This window comes from Carassius gibelio, chromosome B1 (genome assembly GCF_023724105.1).
Source record: "Carassius gibelio isolate Cgi1373 ecotype wild population from Czech Republic chromosome B1, carGib1.2-hapl.c, whole genome shotgun sequence".
In the NCBI taxonomy this organism is placed as follows: Eukaryota; Metazoa; Chordata; class Actinopteri; order Cypriniformes; family Cyprinidae; genus Carassius; species Carassius gibelio.
The window spans coordinates 13309715-13336989 of record NC_068396.1 but is presented as its reverse complement, the minus strand read 5'-3'; the positions used below and the strand labels follow the sequence as shown (position 1 = coordinate 13336989).

The 27275-nt window shown below is 36.0% G+C and overlaps 1 protein-coding gene across 7 annotated transcripts in view; it reads left to right on the top strand.

The window, feature by feature from the left end:
* The first annotated feature begins 4854 nt into the window (after nt 1-4854).
* Nucleotides 4855-27275, top strand: part of gria2a (glutamate receptor, ionotropic, AMPA 2a) — a 38661-nt gene continuing 16240 nt past the window's right edge. For 4 of the 7 annotated variants that reach the window (XR_008152221.1, XM_052545858.1, XM_052545864.1 and 1 more), the window contains exons 1-8: nt 4954-5173; nt 5368-5508; nt 20994-21233; nt 24513-24709; nt 24862-24915; nt 26433-26591; nt 26745-26912; nt 26999-27103. Coding sequence is in view for 6 of the 7 variants with exons in the window: in XM_052545858.1 (XP_052401818.1) it covers nt 5101-5173; nt 5368-5508; nt 20994-21233; nt 24513-24709; nt 24862-24915; nt 26433-26591; nt 26745-26912; nt 26999-27103 (1137 nt within the window). In the remaining variant the exon portion in view is untranslated. Of the gene's footprint in view, nt 5174-5367; nt 5509-20993; nt 21234-24512; nt 24710-24861; nt 24916-26432; nt 26592-26744; nt 26913-26998; nt 27104-27275 lie in introns of all 7 variants that reach the window. The other 3 variants (XM_052545860.1, XM_052545863.1, XM_052545861.1) reach the window with 2 other exon arrangements.

The window sequence follows — 27275 nt, the reverse complement described above, 5'->3', positions numbered from 1 at the left end:
TCCGGGGAAGAGGGGGAGGGGGGTCAGAATCGCGCTCAGAAGAAATCAGCAACAAGATAATGGAAAATGGAGGGGAACGCAGCCTTTAATCACTGGATGTACAGACATCATGTCATTTTTAAATCAAGACACGGGGAAAAAAGTCACTATATTCAGTGTAAGATCTGCCTACCACGGATTATTGCTGTTCAGAATTGTACTTGCCCGACTGGACAAGTAACCCTGTTCAAAATTTTAATAACTAACAATAACTAGGGCAGCACAATTTGGTGAGAATGATTCTGATTTTATTACTTTGAGTGTAAACGGTGACTTATAATGGATAATGTATTGACAGTGTCAAGGTCGCGTCAGTTGTGTCTCGTGCAGTCTGTCTGACTCGCAGATAAATCAACTCTTCAGCACACACAATTTGAAACAAACATATTTAGGTAGAAAAATATAAATATTCTGTATAATGTGTCACACGACCAGGAGTGATGCTTACCCGACTTTCAGTTTGAATGCAAATGTGATATTGATTTTATACATCTTCAGTTAAATAAACAAGTAATGTTAACTGACTTACATGTGGATCGTTTTTGCTCCATTTCAAACTAAATTAGTTCTAAGCAAACCCACAGCAGAACAGTCGCACATCTTTGAGCAACACACACTAAATGATTCATTTTGTAAAGAGTCAATGATTCAGTAAGCCATCTATTAAAACGGTCACTTGCTTAATTTGTTGAATGAATCAGTTGTTTGAACGAATTGGTTGAATCAATGATTCAATCATTAAGAAAGTGACTTGTCACCACCTACTGGTGGTTTAATTTCATATTTCAAATTTCATATAAAAAACATTTTTCCAACATTTCATATTTTGTATGTCAAAAAAGTAAAACGTTAATCTAATAACATTATTTATGCATTTGGATATTTTTTTTACTCTTACTTGTCCGAAGGACGAGCTCATTTCAAAGCTTAATGTCGAGCCCTGTATTAGCAATGTATTGTGAGTTACATCCTCTATAATATTCATTTTTGTAATGTTTTTATTGTTTGTCTTTTCCTCATTATTACTATGCACTTAAAATGGTTTGAGATGGATAGAAATGTCATCGCTGTGTGAGTTTATTCTTTTTCAAAAATCATGTTTGCAATGTAGCTATTGTTTGCTGTTTTTCATTGATACAATCATATTCAATTCTAGTGTTTTTTTTTTTTAAATATTAAATATTCTACCTAGTAGTGATATTGCTGTGAATTTCATGTTTTTCAATATTGGTTTTCTAAATGTACTTTATTATAAGTAAATATGCTTTAAAATCATAAGATGTGTTTTTTTTCAGTGTTACTAGCAAACTCTAACAGCAAGGTATAAATTAGTGTTAGTATTTTGTAAGTATTAACTGACCATACATTGTACTTGAAAAATAAGCTATTGTGGCTCTTTTTTGTGAATAAATGTATATATATTTTCAAAAAAATTACAAGATTAAGCTAACTGAATATATGTGATTTCAAATGAGGGTTAGCACAAATGTAATCTAAATGTAATACAAAAGTAATCAGATTACGTTACCAAAAATGTGTAATCTAAGAGATTATATTACTGACTACAAATTTGTCCATGTAATCTGTAATCAGTAACTGATTACAATTCATAAATTATCTACCCAGCTCTGGTAATGCATTACAATCTTGCATTGCTTCCTAATAAAGTAACGAATTACGTTACTTAGTTACTTTTTATGGAAAGTAATTCGTTACATTAATTTTGAGTTACTTTTAAATCTGTGCAGGGCTTGCTTGTTTGTTTTTAATTATATATTTAAAAAATATATATTTTACAAATGCAAAAGCCCAAAGGCCTTTCACAACCAAATTGAATGAATATGCCTCCGGCTGAAGGAAATGTAAATTCACATCTGTACAGTAGAGGGCGCAGCTCAAACAAATAGCTTGACGCAGGAGAAGAAAGTTTGAAACTTTCAGCAATAACACAAATGAAACCAATGTGTTGTTTTTGCTTAGTATGATTTAATTGGATTATCTAAGGTCAGTACCAAAAACAATGATTAATAAAATGGGATTAAATGCATACATTATATTTGTTTTATCATATTTCATTATTACAGGTTTGTATAATATTCTGAGTTTGCATTTGACTGTTCAGTTTTTGTGGAGTAAATATATGTTCATATTTAATCCAGAACTACAGTAAGATCACACAGTGCACACGATGCCACATTTATCACGATTTCTCTCAACATGGCAACACGAGAGCTGTGTCAGTCAGTATGGGGAACAAAGTAACTCAGATATTTCCTTCTAAATGAAAAATTAGTGCATTACTAAACTAGTTACTTATAAAAAAGTGATCTAATTACATAGCTCGCGTTCTAGACTAAGGAGTTACCCCAAAACTGTAAATTATGAACAAAGTAATACATTTAAATTAGAATTTTAACAAAAGTCTGACAAAGTAATTTCCTTTAAACATTAACAGCTAAATCAGAGAACAGAGAGTTTTTGCTTAAAATGAAAAAGAATATAATCAATAATTATGAATTACAAAATGATAATCCAACTGTTTTAATATAATTTATAACTGTGTGTTCTACAAAACAACAAGCTTTAAAACACTTTTTTTCTTACTGATAAAAGTTAAATCATTTAATGTGATTCTCTCTCTCTCTCTCTCTCTCTCTCTCAGATACATCATTAGTGTAAGCTTCATAGTGAAAACTTCTAAATCGCTCTCGTCAACGTAGTCCATATTACAATGAAAATGTATGCAGACTGTATCTTGCGGTTATTTTTGGAAAAACAGTAGGGGGCGTTTTATCCCACTCTACCCCACATTGCAGCCCATAGCATATTTATGAAAAGAATGGAACTTTGGTACTAGTGCTGGGGTCCCATTCATGTTCCTAGAAGTCTAATTCTCTGCAAAGTTCCCTGATCAATCAATCAACTACTTACGATCTTCAGGGTCCAGTTGTTCAAAACTAATCTGATTAGATACTGGCCCTCGGATTGGATTAAACCTTGAAAATTGGTTGTTAAAAAAAAAAAAAAAACTATTCTGATTTCAGATTAGATCACAAAATCCAATCTTGGTTTTGATTAAGACTTAATCCTCAATTTATGTTGTTCAAAACGTTTTTGTAAGATTGGGATACTTTTGATAACAATATTCAGATCCCAGCAGAAGGGTGGATTTCAGGAACAAAAATATAATAAAACTTTAAAAACTGGTCCAATAAATACAATATTTGTAACGTAATATATCCCCAAACAACTGTCGATATCAAACAAAAATACAAATTATTAACTACATTTGAGTTTCAACATCAGAGATGGAACAGTGACAAGTTGCAAAACCATGTCCCTTTAGGGGCTCTGTAGAGCACAAGTAATCCAGATTTAGAAATATGAAAAGTGTGTATCTGGATTAAGGTGACCCAATCAAATTTGCCTTACAAAAGTAAAATGGGTTACCTGATCCTGGATGGCAAAACATGGGATTTCCAAATTCTGATTTATATTAAACTTTTTGAACAACTAACCCCAGGAGCATCTGATAATTATAGACTGAGTTATTTTTATTTTTTTTTAGGGCTGGAACTGAGCTCTGGATTTAGGTAGATTTAGGTGGATTCAGCATTAAATGAATCTTAATTTAATTGACAAATTTTGTAGGCTTAGACTTCCACAGCAATTCACTGCTCTCTCCTGGTCATCATGGGAACTACTTAGACACTTGCAGATTTTAAATAGCAAGATTTATTGGACAAAAACGGCATCTAGAGTCAATATTCAAACCTGTTCTTGTTTTATTTTGTGAAATCAGTGGTTTATTTATAATTAGCTGTACTGATACTGTGCCATACTCGTGGCTTAAAATCTATGCACATTCTTATCATATGATAAATGCCTTCTGTGATCTAAATTACAATGGTGTAAATTAGAGCTACACTTTATTTTCAAGTTTAACTTTCGTTAGAAAAGTAGGTCATTTAAAATGCATGTCTTGCTTTAAACGCAAAAGGCTCACAAGTACAAAGAGATTCAGGCTCAAATTCTGGCTCATTTCTCTGAGATCTGTTAATATTTGGCTGTCTGAGATGTACAGAAGAATGAGTTTGTTTCTTCACTGAAACAGATTTGGAGGAATTTTGAGAAAAAATTGAAAAGACGAGGGAAACTACTTTTCCTCTAGCATCAAAATCCACTGGCACTCAGGGACCAAGTTTGGTGACCCCTGATGTAAACAGTGCTTGATCTGTGCATATTTCTCTCCTGATTCAGACAAGACTTTACTTTTTACTGGAGGAAGCATATTTAGACAAGAAGCATTGGTTTAAGGTGAGATGCAATTCTAAGAGATGAAATGCTAAATATCTGTTCAGATGAAAAAGCAAACTCGTCCACATCTTGGATAGCCTGATGGGTGAATACATATTTTTAGCAAGTTTTATTCCTATTCCTTTTTGCTACCATTTTGCATCTTTGCTCCATCTCTTTATCCACCGACAAGTCTATGGTCTGAAAAAGGAGCCCATTCTAGACAGTAATATGTGTAATGAATATTCGTTTTGTGTTATATTTCAGAAGATGGGGAGCCCAAACTTATTGGGTTGCAAGGTTTCATCTGTCACACTTGTGTTTTCTAATACGTTTTCTAATTCAATCAATTCATAACCAAAAGAAATCATGCGACATACAGTATATTAAACTAATGAACAAGATCAACTAGTCGTAATCCAATTTGCCAAAGCAGCTGAGCCAATGTCCCAGCGCGAGCGCGCCTCTCTCAATGCGCGTTCTAAATAAAAGCAGCCTCGGCTCCGCTCGGCTTTTTTCGTCTTCATCAGTATTCTTACCGTGTCCTCTGAGTTGAAACGATTCTCAGGGACGGAGCCGCAAAGGAGGAGGGCAAGACTCCCGCATCATCGCGCCCGCTCTTTCCCTCATCAGCACCGCGGTCTATCGAGAGCCTCTGCGTTTGAACTGTGGTCATTTTTAACATGTGTCGACTCTATCTTGTGCTCGCTGTTTTGTGAACAGTGCACGTTTGTTGGATGTGGTCGCGTGGATAATCAGAAGACGATGATTTTGTCGGGTCTCCTTTTCCCCGCGTTATGGGGACTGGCGCTCGGCGGATCTCCAAGCGTCCAAATCGGTGAGCGCACTACGACTTTAGATCACAATGCATCTCGACTTGATACGTCTGACTAGCGAAATGACTTAATAAACATCTTTATATGTATGCCATGTGAGATTTTCGTGATATAGGCTATATGATATTTTTGGAGTATGAGACGTGATTCGTCTTGTAATTTAATTATGAATCATTTGAATGTGTTCTTTTCTCAGGTGGCCTGTTCCCCAGAGGAGCGGATCAAGAGTACAGCGCGTTTCGGATCGGAATGGTTCAGTACGGCACGGCCGAGTTCCGCCTCACTCCTCACATTGATAACCTGGAGGTGGCTAACAGCTTCGCCATAACAAATTGCTGTAAGTCGACATGGAGTTTTTACCACTTTAACTATTTTCCATAATGAATTATAATCTAAGTGTTGATACGAATTAATTTACCGACGCACACAGGTGTGATCATTAAGGCATCTAGTGTCCCTTCCTATATTATTCATTCATCCTCCAGTGATGCCGTTTTAAATATTACAGGAGCCTTTATGGCAGCTTCTGTGCGTTATTCGTATTCGAGTTAACACAGAATAGCTATCGCCTTCATAGCCTACTTGTGTTCTATTATTAACGCTGGTGTGCCATCCACTTGTTTACGCAACGCTTAAAAGGACCGGGGGCTGGTTGTGGGCAAACAATCGGTATATCATTCAAGAACTTTGGTTTTAATCAGTCTGAATTGTGGCACATTTGGTTCTGCCTGTATAGATGTGCAGACTATGCGTTGGGAAGATAGTGGTTATATAAACCAGTTTTTGGGGGATGTGATAATTGGCATTCTCGGGAGCAGCATGATGATGGTTTCCACAGTAACGGAGGAGGAGAGGAGATGGCCCCGTTTTACCAGCATCTGAACAATTAGATGCCAAATAAAACAGCGGAAAGTATCTGAGTGTCTTTTGTCTTTGTCGAATGCTTTACGGTCGAATTTCTTTATATCATTTAAGGGGTTATGACAAGCGAGGCACGAGGGCGTAAAAATGGACCTCGCGCGCGTCCCTCCCCCACGCATCTTAGATCTGAAGCATGAAGATCAGTTTCGAATGATGAAAGACTTTACGATTTAAAAAGGCTATTAATTATTAGTAGTCAGTATAAAGGGTTTGAAGATTCTTCATAGATGTTGGCGTTTCACGACATCCAGACTAGTTCTTGTCAGATCTGTTCAATGGTTCTGTTCAACGGATTCACTAAACCGGCCTGAATGATTCATTCAATAATCAGACTGAACGATTCGTTCACGAATTGGACTGAATCGTTCCGAGTCAACAACTCATTGATTCTTTGAATTGAGAACGGTCTCTTTCCAACATGTCCGATTCGTAATGAGCAAATTAGAACCAGTGAGTGAATTGATACCGAGAGGAGGCTATGTGATGAAAAGTTAATTGTTTGGCATAGCCTAATTGCGATTTTAAATGGCCTAGTTAATAATGTAAATGCTGTTTATATATATATATATATATATATATATATATAGTTGAATCATGTTTGCAACAGACTGAACTTAAGAAAAACGTAGTGTATGTTAAAAAATATTTCAGAGCATTTAACGATTTACAATTTGTGCATGATACAAATGAACAACTGAGTATATTTAAAAAAAAACTTATTTGAAACAAACTGTTCTCAAACAGTTAACTAAATAAGTCAGATTGTTTATCACTATGTATACAAATTAATTTGTTTAATATAAATTCATAAAATTGCATCTATATTTTTATGAGCTGAATTATGCTTGCAACAGGCTGAATTGAAAAAGCAACATGTATGTGTTACATACTCTGTTTAGGTGCAATTATAATGTCATATCAGAATGTCAGAAACCATGCTATGATGACATGATGCAAATTAATAATTGATATTTTTTTAAACTACTGCTCACAAGAAATAATTCATAGAAATGAGTCAAATCTCCCATCAATACTCCTTTAGTAGAATGTAGTATTTAGTAGACTCTTACTTGTAGGCTTTTGAGGAATGATAAAATTGTATTGCATATCTGTAGATATGTTCAATTTGGTTTTGTTTAACAATTGCATATTCTAAGCGATAATTTCTAAATAGAAATCTATGCAAATGTGTGATAGTTTTAACATTTTACACCAGCAAGTAAACACATAGCTTTATTGAGGTCCCTGAAGAGGTGCGCAAACCTGAATGGGCTGCGGAGACACCTCGTTATAGTTTTCACCCAGTCCATCAACCTGAATGCGTTGTCTCTCAGTGTGCATGGCTCCTTTGATGTCAAACACTGATGCTTTGCGATGTGAGCTTCACTGCGACAAGTCTGTGTCTCATCATCCTGAACTGCCGCTGATTCATGCGAATGGCCTGCCCACCCCCACATTCCCGTCCCACAGATACATACATCATGAACTGAAAATCTCAATGATACTTCAGGGTACACATACATAATATTTTGAAAATTGCTTGGGCATTTGATTGTGAGGAGGTGTGTGGAATGAGGGCCTGTGCTTTCTGCTTTTCACCTGCAAATATAGAACATAATGTAGTCACTGCACCTGGAAGATGAATAAGTAAATTATTTTGTCTTGCTATATGCAAACATGCCTAGACCTACATACTCTAATGTTGTTTGTTTAATGCACACAAGGGATTTCCATTGCTGTTGAATTTACCCACATGCGTATCATGGGTGTTTTCTCTGAAGAGGCAAGGGAGGCAGTGGGAAAATAATTCATTTCTTGCCACTCTTGAGCCCACTGAGTTTTAACAAACCACTTAAAAATAGACTGTGTTTTACTTACTCTCGAAGCATCCTATGTGTATATGACTTTCTTCTTTCAGACGAATACAGTCAGAGTTATATAAAAAGTTGTCCTGGCTATCCCAAGCTCTATCATTGCAATCAGCAGGCGTTGCAGCTGAACAGTTCACAAGTCGTCAAATAAAGCATGCGCATTCATAATAAATGTGCCTCACACCGCTCCAGGGTGAGGCTCAGTTATTATTTGTATCTAATAAACTCTTTTCTCTCACTTCCGTTATCCATCATGCGCGGAAGACATATGTATATGCAGCACGCTCTAGAAATGCTTCAGAAATGTCGACGTCCTCATCGGATTGGTTGAATTCTACAGGATTCCACGAGACGTGTGTGTCATGTCATGTTCCACCTGGAAACAAAGATACCGTGGTGCCAAACCCCCTCACGAAAGAAGAAAAACTAGTGTTTACAATTGTGACAACGAGGAATCGACTACATGCTGGATTTTCAAAATTATGTGAAATATTAAAATTTCACAGCATAGAATCTTTAAAATACGTCCAAGAGTTTTACACACCAGTCTGTTATTGTGGCGACATTTCCACGCCTCAAAGCGTGACGATGAACGAAACGAACTGTGATTGGTTGTTGACATGTTGGTCATAGGCCTCATGGGTGGGCCTTGGCCAATGAAAGCTGTGATAGATTTCAGAACAAAATGAAGGGCATTGTCCATCCATTTCAATGAGCTACTGTCATAATGACAAACTACCTAATTCAGAGTGTAAATTATCTATTATCATAAAGTGACAGAGGCAGCATTATAGTGCAATAGTAGTGTCCAGTGTTGGGCAAGTTACTATAGAAAAGTAATAAGTTATGGTTACTAGTTACTTCTCAAAAATAGTAACCAATTACCAGGTAAAGTATTATTGCATAACTTTAAAAAACAATATGTTCACGTGTCTCTTAACTTGGATGCCTCCAATATTAAATGTTAAATTAATGAAATGGACACTATATTAAATAAATTATTATTTTTAAACATTGTACACTTATACAAAACAACAATATAAAAATACTTATCTAACACTGGTAATTTTTTTACCAGTTTTTTAACATTCTACAAACAAAGCACAATTTAAGTTAGTAAAATATTATTTTGAGGACATTTCTGAGACCCCCTTTTAAGTGAGTGAGTGATGTGACATTCAGCCAAGTATGGTGACCCATACTCAGAATTTGTGCTCTGCATTTAACCCATCCGAAGTGCACACACACAGAGCAGTGAACACACAAACACACTGTGAGCACACACCCGGAGCAGTGGGCAGCCATTTATGCTGCGGCGCCCGGGGAGCAGTTGGGGGGTTCGATGCCTTGCTCAAGGGCACCTAAGTCGTGGTATTGAAGGTGGAGAGAGAACTGTACATGCACTCCCCCCACCCACCGGGTTCAGAGCAGCCCTTCAGAGCGCAGTGGCAAAAACTCTTTTGAACTTTTAGCACGCTTGCGCAACTTGCGCGCCAGTGGTGCGCTCTGCAACGCGAGCACTTTGGTAGAAGCAGCAATTAACCGTCCTCGTGCGGCACAAGCCTTTGAAATGATTGAGCATTATATCGCAGTGTATTCCACGTCCTGTGTGAAAGGGCCATCGCCATCAGATGACATTGCACCCCGAATCATCACAGACTGTGGGCTTCAAGCAACTTGGGCTATGAGCTTCTCCACCCTTCCTCCAGACTCTAGGACCTTGGTTTCCAAATGAAATACAAAACTTGCTTTCATCTGAAAAGAGGACTTTGGAACACTGGACAACAGTCCAGTTCTTCTTCTCCTTAGCCCAGGTAAGATGTTGTTTGTGATTCAGGAGTGGCTTAACAAGAGGATTACGACGACTGTAGCCAAATTCCTTGACACTTCTGTATGCCTTGACCTCAGCATCAGTCCATTCCTTGTGAAGTTCACTCAAATTCTTGAATCGATTTTGCTTGATAATCCTCATAAGACTGCGGTTCTTTCATTGGTTGTGCATCTTTTTCTTCCACACTTTTTCCATCCAGTCAACTTTCTGTTAACATGCTTGGATACAGCACTCTGTGAACAGCCAGCTTGTTTGGCAATGAATGTTTGTGGCTTACCCTCTTTGTGAAGGGTGTTAATGATTGTCTTCTTGACAACTGTCAGATCAGCAGTCTTCCCCATGATTGTGTAGGCTAGTGAACCAAACTGAGTGACCATTTTAAAGGCTCAGGAAAACGTTGCAGGTGTTTTGAGTTGATTAGCTGATTTGCATTTCACCATATTCTAATTTGTTGTTTTTGTTAAATGTGAGCCAAAGACTTATACTACTTAAGTCTGTGTGCACTGAATTCATTCAATACACAAGTTTCACAATTTGATTTAAATTACTGAAATTTTGAACTTTTCCACAACTTTCTAAGTTATTGAGATGCACCTGTACATTACATTGAGCAGGATTTTCTGTGGATGATATATAAGCTTCATTATAAGAATTTATTTGCCAGAAAAGCCAATTGTTTAGACAGAATATGGTCTACCATAGCAAAAAACTAATTTATGTTGTAACATACAAACACTGTTATCACTTGTTTATCCTTGAACAGTGTTGTGTACTCGAGACTCGGACTCGGTCTTGGACTCGGTCTCGAGACCGTATTTTAATGGTCTCGGTCTTGTCATGGACTCGTGTGCATTTTGACTCGGTATTGACTCGGACTCGAACATATTAGGAATCGGACTTATGCCCGAGTCCACTCGAGTCCCAATCAAAATATTTCATGATTATTACTGTATGTTAATGTTTATTTGAATTGATGTTAAATTGAAATTGATTGACACATCCAATGTCTGGTGATTTTCTTTTGACGTGAGACGTTAGGCCAGCGACACACCGGATGTGTGGCGCAAGCATCTCAGCTGCGTGGCGTGTCTGTTTTTAATTCGGCTCCCATGTTAACAGGTTAGATCTTGCAGACTGCCTGCGTGAGACGCGCGGAAAACCCGTGCATGCTAGAAATAGAACCGACGCATATTTTTAACGTGACACGCGTGCATGTTGGAAGCTTTTCCAGGCAAAATATACTAGGAAGATATGTCATTTTGTACACAACTACATATTAATTCATGACATTTTGATATTTGAAAGTCTATAGGTTGGCATAAATTCAGATATAAATGTAATTTAGAAAATAAATTAATAATGATCGATTTTCAAATATTGCACCTGTCAAACATACTCTATTTTGTCCTATCAGTAGGTGTGTAAAAAAAAAAAAAAAAAAGTTGATATTGTTGTCATGAAGACAAGAGCCTGGTTTTTCGGCTGCCTCCCTCTATGTCACCTACAGCAGCAGCAGCGCGCCAAGCGCCGCGTGCAGGCACGCTTCTGGTGTGTAAAGACACAGAAAACGCGAAGCAGCCACCACGCTTCTGGCACGCAGCAGAGATGCCACGCAGCCAGTGTGTCACCGGCCTTAAGTTACCCTCCTGCCATCCGCCTGTAGTGATCCCGCTTTCCAGAAAGCCACATTGCTACATTATTTCTCTCAACTGTGTTATTTTTTACAAAGTAGGACAAAATGGTCACAGAAAAAAAAAAAAAAAAAAAATATCGTTTAATTAAATTATATAATGAATACAGACACCGACTGACTGTCTCAACACTAAACATCCCCCCCCCCCCCCAAAAAAAAAATGTCTGACAGAATGCATTGAACTTATATGGCATTTCATCCAGCTTTCTTCCCCTGGCACATACACACTTTTGCATGAAATTTTCCTGGACAGTCAGTTGGCTCTTGTGTGTATGCCCTCCGTAACTAAAAAAAACTTGGACTAGTGTGTATTTTACCCTTAAAACGCACCATCCAGGGAAATTAGCATTAGATTATCCGATGCTGTTACAGAAAGTGATAAAATGGTAACTGTTGTCAGTCCCCGCTTCCTCTGCACCAGTAGAGAGAGTTTTTAGTCTGGGTGGATTGATCATGAGACCACATCGTGCTTGGTTGGGTAGCAGGATGGTCTCCTCGCTTATTTTTTTGAAAAGTAGTTGTAATACTACAGTTGCCCATCTGTAATCTTCACAACATCTAAAGTGAACATAATCCAAGCCATTGTAAGGATATTAGCAGTCATTAGTTAAGCTTCAAGGTTAAAAGTTATGTAAAAGCTGTTACAGTTGAACATTTACAGGTATAGTGGTACAGTTATGTTACTTGTACTAGAAGTGTTATGTAGAATTACAATATAGAGTCATACAGTAATGTTATGTGTACTAGAAAGGTTATATGGATGTGTATAGTGGTACAACGATGTTATGTGAAAATGAGCACTTAATATTGACAAGTAACAATTCATAATACTAATAAAATTAACTTTACACCACATACTATGTGGCCCTTTTACCCTTTATTGTTTCCACCTAACATTTTACATACTCTTGAAGATTTCTATAGGTCTTGTCTGAGACCCAATCTCTCTGGTCTTGGTCTTGACTCGGACTCGACCCTTTCTGAACTCGGTCTTGACTCGGACTCGACCCTTTCTGAACTCGGTCTTGACTCGGACTCGACCCTTTCTGAACTCGGTCTTGACTCGGACTCGACCCTCTCTGGACTCGATCTGGACTCGGACTCGAATGAGCTGGTCTCGACTACAACACTGTCCTTGAAGTGATTGAAGTGATTTAAGTGTCTCATCTGAGACCCGTCCAAGTCTATTGACAGATACTATGTGCCCTTGAAAGGTTTCAGCATTGTTGTGGCAGTTACATTTTGTATCAGAACAGTTATTTTTTTTAGTGTACAGCAGACTCTGTTACTCTATTAAAATATTTTCAAAAGCATGTTTGTTTTTGGATTGTCCCATTTGCTTATTACATGATGATATTAGAGTTTGAGTTCCTGGAACACAGCAGCTTTTCTTTAGTTGTCAGATTAAATAACACATTAATGTTAACACTGAGCATAAAATGCCTCCAGCTTGCCGCCACTTATGAGATGCTATCACTATACAACAACAACTTACTGGGATGCACTAAAAAAAAATTCCATTTTTTTTTACCTTGCTGATGTCACAGACCCCAAAATATAATGAGACCCAATTTATATTATGAAAAATAATCATCTCAATAATTTTATAAAGTGAGTGATGTGACACACAGCCAAGTATGGTGTCCCATACTCTGAATTCGTGCTCTGCTTTTTAACCCATTCCAAGTGCACACACACAGCAGTGAACACACACACACATCATGAACAAACACCCAGAGCAGTGGGCAGCTATTTATGCTGCAGCACCCTGGGAGCAGTTGGGGGTTCGGTGCCTTGCTCAAGGGCACCTAAGTCATGGTATTGAAGGTGGAGAGATCACTGTACATGCACTTCCCCCACCTACATTTCCTGCCGGCCCGAGACTCGAACTCACAACCCTTCGAATGCGAGTCCGACTCTCTAACCATTAGGCCATGACTTCCCTTAAAATATATGTAAAATATATCTAAAATATTATAAGGACTATTATACTAGAAGATTGTCAGGAAAAGCTAATTCAAGAACTTGGGAGAGATTCACAAGGAGTGGACTGAAGCCAGAGTCAAGAGTAAATTTAGCATTTCATTTGTAAATCAAGGTCTGGAGGAAGACTGAAGAGGCACAGAAGCCAAGCTGCTTGAAGTCCAGTGTGAAGTTCCTGAAGTCAGTGATGATTTGGGTGCTGTGACGTCTGCTGGTATTGCTCCATTCTGTTTTATCAAGTCAATGCAGCCATCTACCAGGAGATTTTGGAGCAATTTATGCTTTAGTCTGCTGACAAGCTTTATGGAGATGCTGATTTAATTTTGCAGCAGAACTTTAGTACCTGCCCACAGTGCTAAAACCACTTCCAAGTGGTTTAATGAGCATGATATTACTGTGCTTGATTGGCCAGCCAACTCGCCTGACCTGAACCTCACAGAAGATCTATGGGGTATTGTGAAGAGAAGGAACTGTGAAGAAGTAACATCAGACAAACAGTACAGAGGAGCTGGCGTTTTTCCATGATTTTCAAATTGTGGAGATGCACCTGTATTTGTGTGTGCTATATTAAAGATATTCACATCAGCGTGTCCAGAAGGGGGTGTGGAGGATTTAGTGCTGAAGACAGGATGAAAAACGAGTGACTGAGCATTTTCTCTCCTTTACTGACAGTACCTCAATCCCAACAATCTGCAATCACCTTGAGGGACAGAAAGAGATGTGTGTGTGGGGGGGGGGGGGGGGGTCTAGTAGGGGTTTATTTAAAGGCATTTGTTAATCAGGAAAACACAGTCACAGTTGAATGAGGAATGTGTATGTGATGTGATGGAGGACTGTCTTAAAGTCATTAATGTATACCAAGGATAACCTGATCATTACAGAGGAAACATGTTTTTGAAGGATAAAGATGATTGCGTGTTGTCAGAGGCTGGACAAAGCATTCAATCAGTCAAAAGTGAGATGATAAGAAAGTAGTGGGGGATATGACATATTGGTATTGAGAGGTGAGCTTGTTATTAAGGGGAGTGCAAGCAGATAGTTGGTCACAATGTCTCAACTTGGCACATTAATATATAATTCAATTGATGTGCTGTCACATGCATGTATTGCCACATTGTAATTAATAATCATGTTTTTGTTCGCATCCATCAAAAAAAAGAAAGAAGGATAGGATCAAAATAAATATTATTATTTGTATTTTTAAAGTATTTTTCTGTCTGGGTTGTCTGGCAGTACAACATTTCTTCATTAGATTTCAAGCCAAAATATATCTATTTAATCAATATCACAGAAGCAAGTGTTTTGTCACATTTGCATAGATTGCATTTTGTACAACACAGATTGTCTCTAAACAGCGTCACAGTAATAAAAAATAACAGTATTAAGTTCTTCAAGAATCAAACACATTTTTTTTTAGCTGTAAAGCAGCCCCAAAAAATAATAATGTCATTATTCAGCTCAGGTTAGTTAATTGTTAAATTTAGTTAACAGCATGAATGTTGCAATGTTCACTATGAAATGAACTCAGCAATAAAGTAGTTACAGAAGATCAGTTCAGTTCAGTGTCAGTTCAGTGTTTATGCAGATTAGTTCAATAATATTGATAGTGCTAGTTTATTAAATTATGAAATTACATTACTGATGATGTACTATTTGACCACAGATCACAGAAGTTTCCTGTCCTTCTAGTAGAAGTCATGTAGAGGTGGGAAACATCGAATTCTTGGTGATACGTAAGTTGTGACGTTAAAGGGTCATGTTGATTTAAAATTTGATAGAGAGAGAAAGAGATATCAGTGAGCGGAAAGCAGTTCTGTAGGTAATGGTGAATCACAGATGAAGCGAAGCTAAGTGTGAAACCAGAACTTACCGTGTACGATACAATTTCATTTATATCATCTCTACACTGTAGTTTGCGTCTATGTGTGATGTAAATATTTACTCTGAACTTATGAGAAGAGACTTTGAAGCTTTAACAAAGCACATTTTCTGTCATAAAGGCTCATTAATATCTGCATATTCAAATTATAAATGACAGGAGTGATATGTTAATACCTTGGACCAAATGCAAATGTTGGTGCATCTCTCTCTCATCCAAGGTCAAATGCAGAAACACCCCTGATTTCTGATTGACGGATAGGCTGTCTTGTCAATTGGCTTTAATGTCAACAGCAGACAGATCCAATTAGTTGACGGAGTTTACCTTCTTCTCATGAATTTGAAAATCTTTAAAAACAACAACCAAAAATTTTATTTTGTGCATTAGAACTAATGCTATGCACTCTTTAAGAAAAAGATAACATAAGGGCCTGGAATAAAGAACCTTAAACTGATATTAATTGCTTCCACTGTCTTCATCTGTAAGCTGTAAGCTTTGGATAAAAGCATCTGCTAAATGAATAAATGTAATGTAAATTTAATATACAGGTCCTTCTCAAAAAATTAGCATATTGTGATAAAAGATCATTATTTTCCATAATGTAATGATAAAAATTTAACTTTCATATATTTTAGATTCATTGCACACCAACTGAAAAATTTCAGGTCTTTTATTTTTTTAATACTGATGATTTTGGCATAGAGCTCATGAAAACCCAAAATTCCTATCTCAAAAAAATAGCATATCATGAAAAGGTTCTCTAAACGAGCTATTAACCTAATCATCTGAATCAACTAATTAACTCTAAAAACCTGCAAAAGATTCCTGAGGCTTTTAAAAACATTACTCAAAACCGCAATCATGGCTAAGACTGCCGACCTGACTGCTGTCCAGATGGCCATCATTGACACCCTCAAGCGAGAGGGTAAGACACAGAAATAAATTTCTGAACGAATAGGCTGTTCCCAGAGTGCTTTATCAAGGCACCTCAGTGGGAAGTCTGTGGGAAGGAAAAAGTGTGTCAAAAAACGCTGCACAACGAGAAGAGGTAACCGGACCCTGAGGAAGATTGTGGAGAAGGACCGATTCCAGACCTTGGGGGACCTGCGGAAGCAGTGGACTGAGTCTGGAGTAGAAACATCCAGAGCCACCGTGCACAGGCGTGTGCAGGAAATGGGCTACAGAGAAGCAGCACTGGACTGTTGCTCAGTGGTCCAAAGTACTTTTTTTCGGATGAAAGCAAATCTTGCATGGCCTTCGGAAATCAAGGTGCCAGAGTCTGGAGGAAGACTGGGGAGAAGGAAATGCCAAAATACCTGAAGTCCAGTGTCAAGTACCAGTGATGGTCTGTGGTGCCATTTCAGCTGCTGGTGTTGGTCCACTGTGTTTTATCAAGGGCAGGGTCAATGCAGCTAGCTATCAGGAGATTTTGGAGCACTTCATGCTTCCATCTGCTGAAAAGCTTTATGGAGACGAAGATTTTGTTTTTCAGCACGACCTGGCACCTGCTCACAGTGCCAAAACCACTGGTAAATGGTTTACTGACCATGGTATTACTGTGCTCAGTTGGCCTGCCAACTCTCCTGACCTGAACCCCATAGAGAATCTGTGAGATATTGTGAAGAGAAAGTTGAGAGACGCAAGACCCAACACTCTGGATGAGCTTAAGGCTGCTATCGAAGCATCCTGGGCCTCCATAACACCTCAGCAGTGCCACAGGCTGATTGCCTCCATGCCACGCCGCATTGAAGCAGTCATTTCTGCAAAAGGATTCCCGACCAAGCATTGAGTGCATAACTGAACATAATTATTTGAAGGTTGACTTTTTTTTGTATTAAAAACACTTTTCTTTTATTGGTCGGATGAAATATGCTAATGTTTTGAGATAGGAATTTTGGGTTTTTATGAGCTTTATGCCAAAATCATCAGTATTAAAACAATAAAAGACCTGAAATATTTCAGTTGGTGTGCAATGAATCTAAAATATATGAAAGTTTAATTTTTATCATTACATTGTGGAAAATAATGAACTTTTATCACAATATGCTAATCAGTGGGAAGTCTGTGGGAAGGAAAAAGTGTGGCAAAAAACGCTGCACAACGAGAAGAGGTGACCGGACCCTGAGGAAGATTGTGGAGAAGCACCGATTCCAGACCTTGGGGGACCTGCGGAAGCAGTGGACTGAGTCTGGAGTAGAAACATCCAGAGCCACCGTGCACAGGCGTGTGCAGGAAATGGGCTACAGAGAAGCAGCACTGGACTGTTGCTCAGTGGTCCAAAGTACTTTTTTTTGGATGAAAGCAAATTTTGCATGGCATTCGGAAATCAAGGTGCCAGAGTCAATTATTTGAAGGTTGACTTTTTTTTGTATTAAAAACACTTTTCTTTTATTGGTCGGATGAAATATGCTAATTTTTTGAGATAGGAATTTTGGGTTTTTATGAGCTGTATGCCAAAATCATCAGTATTAAAACAATAAAAGACCTGAAATATTTCATTTGGTGTGCAATGAATCTAAAATATATGAAAGTTAAATTTTTATCATTACATTATGGAAAATAATGAACTTTTATCACAATATGCTAATCTTTTGAGAAGGACCTGTATTTCCAAATACAACAGTTATTGTGTGTGAACAACCTTTAAAGAACCAACTTTGTTAATAGTGTAGAACAAGCATGCATTTGTTTAAAATATTTGTAGTCATCATTTATTCTTTAGTTGATTATACTGGAAGAATAATAATTTCTGGTCATGATTCCCTGTATGAATATGGCATACAAATTGCCATACTGAAATTCCCTACTGTACTGACAACACATTTAGATAGCTAGAGCAATTGACACACAAATGAATCCCCAGTGCACGTATATGTGCGGCCCATTCACACAGGCATATCCCATAAGCCCTGATGTGTGGCAGTGCCAGCTCAGACAGCAGCAGGCTCTCTCTACTGTTCCGTGCGACTGCTGATCAAAGTCTCATATTTAGCTCTCTGACTGCATGCAGACTGTCTGCAGATCACTGTGTGTGAGCACAAGCTGCAGCTGGATTATGAACAGTTTGACAAGAACCCATATACACATGGAATTAAATATGCAAAGTAGAATATATATATGCGTTGCGGACATGCATGGACAACTACAGGTGTCACCGTCATGCATCATCTCTCGGAGAAGGTGAAAAAACACGAAAAAGCAAAGATGCATATGGAGAGTAGGGAGCAGTGTAAAGTGAGAAATTTAAGTCAGCAGTGTAATGTAAGTGAGGAATGTGATATAAATGAGCAGTGTAATATAAGTGAGTTGTGTAAACAGTGATTTATGTGACTTCAGTTATATCTTATTAAACTGAAATCGAAGGTAAACCTAATCACTAAAGCTGTTTACACTGCAGAATGAATCTCTTATCACAATTTGTTGTCAGTGATGAAAGAATTCGGAACAGTGCAGATGAGTATGAACACTCTTCTAAATGCCTCTGTTTGGTCACTGTATTCAACTGAAATACATATCAGTGCTTATGCTCACTGTTGCAAAAATGCTAAAAAATAAATCTGATTTATTAACAGATCTACTTTTTATATATTCACATTTCACTTTAATTGCAACAGCCATAAAAAAATCTTTAATTGTGCAAGGGCATTGTTTGTCCCTTTCATTTTGGACCCTCAATTATGCAATTGTACAATATTGTGCTTGTATCGTAGATTCATCATCTTGCTCATATAATTGCACATATCCAAGATGCATTACTCCTAGTTTAATGTAATTGATTTCAGACTCCATTAGCATTTGCCCTGAAGATGTTAAATATGTTGACATTAATAATCTTTCATTTTCATAGTTTTCTGTTTTGTTTGTTTCTACATCTTTGTTGTTTATAATGTGTGATTTAATGTTTGAGATCAAGAAATATCTGAATACTGTGTCTAAACTGCATTAAAGTATGCTTAGGTCAGTTCATGGTTTAATGTTGATGAATTGTATGTGTCATATTGAATTCTTTCCATAAAAGTGATCAACTGACCTTCTCCAACATTAAGTACATGTGCGTAGATCTATAGTCCAAATGTGCTCCATACTGGCATGATTTCAGTTAGTCTAAAAAGATCAAATTACATTTTAAAAAGATGATTTATTGCTGTAGTGAACTTTTAAAGTGCAAGCAAACACACTTAATTCTCCAATCGATTTCTGTCCTAATTGTTAGAGTGTAGATCATTAAGTGGCTTCTGTCAAAATAAGAGACTCTATATATCAAATAAAGACTAAATACTTTAGTTTGTTGGCAGTGGTTTGAGTTAGTATGTATATTATGTTTGCATAGATTTATTGTGTTTAAAAAGCCAGGATGGCTTGAGGAGTGGGCGTAATCTATGTCTAATCAATTTTTTTCTCTTCAGTGCTCACACATTCTCAGATCAGATTTAGCTCAATACTCTCAGACTAGTTTATCAGCCATTGATCTACACGCACTGATTCAGCTCCTATGCCCCCTTCCTAAATTAGGAAAAGAGAACTGACCTCACACCAGTGACAATGAGCTTTACACATTCAGTGGTCAAAAAGTTGCATTTTTAGGCAAATTATATTATAAGTTATAAGGAAATATTCAAGTGAAATTTGTGCTTTATTTATACAGCAAACCCATTCATTGAACTCATTCAGATTATCCAAAAATCATTATCACATAGTTATTTCTAACGCAAACCAATATTTTGAAGACACTACCAGCCATAATCTTATTTGAAAGTATATATCTGTGTGTGTGTGTGTATGTGTGTGTGTGTGTGTGTGTGTGTGTGTGTGTATATGTGTGTGTGTATATATATATATATATATATATATATATATATATATATATATATATATATATATATATATATATATATATATATATATATATATATATATATATATATATGATATAATTGTAAATGCTAATTTCCCCCATTTTTGCATTTAGATTACCACTGGCATCATCTGATGCTCACTTGGGTCTTGCTAATTTACTCACCACATGTCATCCAAGATGTTAATGTCTTTCTGTCTTCAGTCAAAAAGAAATTAACTTGATTTATTTTTGACTGAAGAAAGAAAGACATGGATATCTTGGATGATATGGGGTGAGTAAATTATCAGGAATTTTTTATTCTGGAAGTAGACTAATACTTTAATCGCATTGTGAACGATTTATCAATACATACGTTTCATTTTAATCAGCAGAATATCAAATCTCAATCTCGTGATTAAATAACAGGCTGCTTTCTGATATGTAAAAAGAATAAGCGCACAAAATATATATATATATATATATATATATATATATATATATATATATATTTTTTTTATAATCTGTCTCACTCAGATTACAACAGATGAAAATATATGGTGCTACTTCTCATTACAACTTTAATTTATGAAAATATAAATAATTTAATTAAATGTAATAGAATTCATGTCAAATTAGTTCTGTGTAATGTGAAATCTGAAAATTAATATTTATTATCATTTTGACAAAAAAAAGGTAAATTCTAATGTCAGACATTTATTGGTATTGACCAGAACTGTAATATATTGTTATCTTACAATATTTTAGTTAGTTTAGTTGCTGTGTATTGATGTCTGTTACTGTTTTCAGTTTGCTCGCAGTTTTCCAGAGGAGTGTATGCCATCTTTGGCTTCTACGATAAGAAGTCGGTGAACACTATCACTTCATTCTGTGAGACGCTGCACGTGTCCTTCATCACGCCAAGTTTTCCAGCTGATGGGCTAAACCAGTTTGTTCTGCAGATGAGGCCTGATATCAAAGGTCCTCTCATCAGCCTGGTGGAGTATTACAAGTGGGAGAAGTTTGCCTATCTGTATGACAGCGACAGAGGTAAACGCTTTCTCTCTGTCTTTTGAGAAATGTATGTATTTTTTATCTTTTTTTTTTTCCACAGCCAAGGCTCTTTCTGAGCTGCTTGCGCGCACACACACACACACACACACACACACACATACTCTAGAGAATTCAATCAATAGTCCTATTACTTTGTGGTGAAATGCCTCTTTGTAGAAAGAGCATGCGAGTTGAGAGTGCTTACAGATAAGCACATTACAGTCTCTTTCTCATTCTCCCTCTCTCTCTTGCTCTCTCTCTTTCAGTCACACTATTTTATTTTTCTTTGTTTATGCATCATTTAATTATTTAATTTAAAATTAATTCTATCAGCCATTTATTTACTTATCCATGTATTATTTTTGCAGGTTCTGTCCTCTATAACTAACCAGATGTGAAGTTTCTCTTGAGAAGCAATTTATCTGTCCAAATTGAGTGTAAAAGTGCTGTGCATCATGATACAGTCTTTGTTCAGATTTTTATTTGCCCATTAAGTTTCCTCAAGACTTGTTTCACAATCCTTTTTTTGTCTCAGGACTTAAAAGTATAAGAGTGGCAATTTTTCCAATGTGTCTGCTGTGCATTTCAGTGAATTGATATATAGGGTGATTTTTTTTTCTTCTTCTTTTAGATCATGACTCAAAAATGCTTTTTCATCTATTAAAATGTTTTCATGTTTTGACAAATGATTTTGACCTTTCCAGTTGTTACTGGAATCCAGCTTTATTACTGGATAATTATTATTATTACTATATTTTATCATTCTTTTATAGATATTACACTCATAAATAACTAGCTAATGAAATATTTTAGAGAAAATTAAACAATGTTTTTTGTTGTTGTTAGTTTTCAGATATGTTCAGGTTTTGAATCAATTGCAGTGTCTGTTTAGTCAAAACAATGGTTTTTCTAATTGGAAATAAATCTCTTTTAAATAATTAAATTAGGAGAACTATTAAAACATAAATAGTTAGATTTAACAAGCATTGTAAATGGGCTAAAATATCACTTTAGAATACCGTTTCTTACTTACTGCATAACTAATAATGAATTATTGAAGAACTAACAGGTAATTTTTAATGAACACTTAACTCACTACTGTTAATTACTAAGGAAGATGTGTTAACGAATCAGTATGTAATACAATTTTATGATTGTGTTAAGTAACAGTTAGTTAAGTTTATCAATAACTAATGCATTCTGTCATACCTCCTGAAGAACTTCTATTAATTATCTACTAGTTAAGGTTAAAAAAAAAGTAACTACTACTGAACAGTTATATGCAATTACATTGAATTGTGAATATAAATGTTATACATATAAATGTTATTAGTAGTAGAAGTAGTAGTTGTAGTAGTAGTAGTAGTATGAAAATGCAATATAAATATGCAAGAAATTTTATAGAGGTTTTACCTGTGTAGTGAAGTGTTTTGTAAGAAATCGGCTTCCGATAGGAACACCACCACTCAAATGCCTTGCAATAACTTACCTTAGTTTTTATATTTTATATACAGTACTGTATGTGTGCCTCCTCAGCATATACCACATTACCATTCATTTAATTCCTGTATGTAAGGCAAGGGACTGAGGGAAAGTGAAAATACAGGTAACCAATTAGTAATTAATAAAGAATTATCAAATAATTCTGCAAGACTTATTTCTACCCTGAACTTAAGACCTATTCTAAAGTGAAAATATTGGGAACCCATTAGTAATTAATAAAGAATTATTAGATAATTTTGCAACAATTATTTAGAACCTTAATAAAGAATTATAAAATATTTCTGCAGGACCTATTTCAAACCTGAAACAGTAGGCCTATTCTAAAGTCATTTACCTATTCAAGGTAACCTGAACCTGAAACAGTATTCTAATGTGAACCTATTAGTAAATAATAATTGCTACATCATTTTGACTCAACAAAACTTCAAATCAAACTTACACTCTAAAAAAACCTATAAAAGTAATCATAAACTTATACACGATACAACTTGTTTACCATCTTTATTTCAGATGAAAACATTTCTTAATACAGCGCATTTTACTCCATTTTCACATGTATACTTCCCACATTTAAACGAATTTAACAAACATTTTATAATCAAAAGTTAAACATTTAGAAGCAAACTAATAAATTCCATTATAGGCTAATGAGTAGACTGTAACAAAGTTGCTACTGTAGTAGTACTTTGTGCTTGTCCTTTTACTCAAGTAATTTTGAAAATGAATAGGCCTAATTATAATTTTTATATTACGTAATATTTTATTGGGGTATCTATATACTTTTAATCAAGTACTTGATTTGTGGTCCACAGCCTGATTATTATAGTGACTATTTGCATATAACTGTTCAGTAGTAGTTATTTCATAGTTATTTTTCTTGAACCTTAAATAGTAGATAATTAATAGTAGTTCTTCAGGAGGTATGACATAATACATTAATTATTGATTAACTAACTGTTACTTTACACAATCATACAATTGTATTACATAGTGATTAGTTAACACATCTTCCTTAGTAATTAACAGTAGTGAGTTAAGTGTTAATGAATAACACTTAACACCTGTAAGTTCAATAATTCGTTATTAGTTATGCAGTAAGTAAGAAACAGTATTCTAAAGTGTTGCCTATCACTATATCGTAACTCAGTCTTGGACATATTCGATAAGATTTTACCTAACATTTTTTGACAGTCTTCAAATTTCTGATATTGCGGCTATGATAGCTGAATGTTTTCTGAATGTTTTCACTGTTGACTAGAGTGTCCGTGATGTGCTGCATCTCTGGTTTGAGGCGGCAAAATGAATATCTCCTCAAGACCTAGATATGAAATCAACCGAGAGAGATAAGAGAGAGGGAGAGGAGGGAGAGATGTGCAGTAAGGAGAGAAGCTTGAGAGAAGAGGAGTATGAAAGAGCAGATGACCAAAAGATAGAATGCTGAAATAAAGAGAGCGAGTAGGAGAAATGATAAATGAAGGAGAAAAAGTGTCCCAAGGGCCCTTCTAGTGCAAGAAACATACTCCTCACATCGAGGTCTCTGGGTGTAATTTGGAGTAGTGGTTGATTCATGTAGAACAGTGGTTAAAAAAGAGAGCAACTGTAATTGAGATTGAATCTAATTTAAAAAGAGACAGTGAGGCAAGTAGACGTGGGGTTTTAAAGCAATTACACTTTAGGAAAGTAATTAAAGCTTGTGCAGATTGATGAAAAATTTTATGAAGACATTTGATGTAGAGCACTCACATGCACACTGCTGTGCGTCTCCCTATGTAGGTCTGTCTACCCTGCAGGCAGTGCTGGACACTGCAGCAGAGAGGAAATGGCAGGTAACAGCCATAAACGTTGGAAACCTGAAGGATGAGTGGAAAGACGAGGCATATCGCTCCCTCTTTCAGGACCTGGAGAACAAGAAGGAGAGGAGAGTCATTTTAGACTGTGAACAGGACAAAGTCAAGGACATTATGGAGCAGGTGAATGACGCACTAAAAACACATTACAGCACACGTGTAAGGTCAGTAATGTAGTTAAAGGATGATGTACTGCGTACACCTTTAACATTCATTATGAGGCACTTTAATGAAATTGCTCTTGTGAACGACGTTTTTTGCCTGCTTCTCCTTAGGTGATCACGATCGGTCGACATGTGAAAGGATATCATTACATCATTGCAAATTTTGTAAGTTTTTTTTTTACGACTGTCAGTTAAGAAAAATAATTTCCACAAAAAAGATTTTTACTCACTTATTTACTCACCCTCTTTTTGTTCCAAAACCATTTAATATTCAGTGTTTTGAGGAGAAAGTTTTAAAATGAATCAAACACAGCTAAATTGTACAGTTAGCAGGAGTTGCATCAAGCTTAAACTAAAAGTTTAGGAAGCACCTCGTAGATGGCTAATATTGATTATACAATATATTCCAAGTCTTCTAAATCTAAAAAGTAGTTTTGCAATTTTTTTGTGCCAAAAAAACAAATCTGGCCTTTTAACCAAATAATCACATTTAAAAAATAAAGTTGTAATATTTTAAGATTTAAGTAAAAATTATTAGAATTACGTCAATTACGTCACATCATTATGAGATTAATGTTGTAATATTAGCTATTATAATAAAGTCATGAGGAAAGTAACATTTCTACAATAGCATTTGAGAAAAAGGCATTTTAAAAAATCCAGGATTACCACGATAAAGTAATATTTTGAGAAAAAAGTTAAAATGACAAGAATAAAGTCATAGCAATATGAATATAAAATTGAGATATTTTGAAAAAAGTCTAAATTACGAGAATAATGTCACAAAAATACGAGAATAATGTTGAAATATTTTGAGAATAAAGTAAAATCTACCATAATATTGTCAAAATATTTTGTGAATAAAGTCAAATTTATGAGAATAAAGTCAAAATATTTTGAGAATAAAGTCAAAATTATGAGAATAAAGTCAAAATATTTTGAGAATAAAGTCCAAATTACGTTAATAAGTCTGAATAAGTCATACTATCTCTGTGAGTATATGACACGTTGTATGAAATCTGTTAAAAGTCTTGCAAACTTCCCAATCCGGTCCATTTGCATGCACAATATAAGCTATAAACCTCAAAATAATTATTACGATTTATTTCTCATAATTTCGATTTATTCTCAAAATATTTTGACTTTATTTTCACAATTTTCACTTTTCTTAGAATACTTTATTTTTAGAATTTTTACTTTATTCTCAAAATATTTATTTTTTAATGTGGCACAAAAATGCAGTTGCACATTTTAGATGACACAAAAGAAGCATTTTCTTGAATGTCTGTCAGTTTTTTTTCTCCTGAGGAAAATTAAGTTTCCTACATAGCTGCTGCAGTGTCCGGAATCTAATGATAAACCAGTGCTGATGTGCCAAAAAGCCAAGAGCTTCTTTGGTAAATCCTGTCCTATCATAACTAAATCCTACACATCCATTTCTTGCATTGCAGAAGCCAACTGATGCAGGCCTATTCCTATTTTTAGAATTGCACCATTTCTTTTAATAATTAAATATAATAATTACAAATAAAGTACAGGTTTAGAACATTATAATGGTGAGCAAATAATGACAGAATTTAAAGAATTCATGTTTGTGATACAAACAATACAATAGCTCACAGTTTTGAGTTGCATGAATTATGTTATTAAAAAGTGTGTGTGTGTGTGTGTGTGTGTTTCAGGGCTTTGTGGATGGAGATTTGTCCAAGATTCAGTATGGAGGGGCAAATGTGTCTGGATTTCAGATAGTGGATTTTGATGACCCGCTTGTTGCTAAATTTGACCAGCGCTGGGAGGCACTGGAGGAGAAGGAGTACCCTGGAGCAGACAGCAGAATCAGGGTGACGGAGTGCAAATATTTAAATCATGCTCAAATAAAAATGCAACTGACAGCATTTTGAACATGGTTATTTTATCTGTTCGTTATAGATGATATATCTATCATAAAACCAAGAAAGACATTTTTATGGTCCTCATATTTCTTTCCGTTGCAGTACACTTCCGCTCTCACATATGATGCTGTGCAAGTAATGACCGAGGCATTCCGCTTTCTGCATAAACAAAGGATTGATATCAGTCGCCGTGGCAACAACGGAGACTGCCTGGCCAATCCTGCGGTGCCGTGGGCTCAGGGGGTGGAGATAGAGCGTGCTCTCAAACAGGTCTGCTCTGCCAGCACATTATCAATGCCTGCTGTCTGTGTGTGAGAACTTTATAACATTTAACATTCGTGCATGTGTTTGATCAGGTGCGTGTGGACGGATTGACAGGAAATATTCAATTTGATCAGTACGGCAGAAGAGTGAATTACACAGTCAATGTCATGGAGCTGAAAAACAGTGGCCCTGTGAAGGTAACACAGACTTAAACTAAATCTTTTCTTTTTCAAGAACTTGTGGTGGGGATGAGAATTGTAAAAAATTTAATAGAGATTTTTACTAGATTCTGATTTCAATCCCACTTAATACCTAAAATATATTCTTACACCCTTGCCCTAAAATTGGTTCTAATTATACGATAACTAA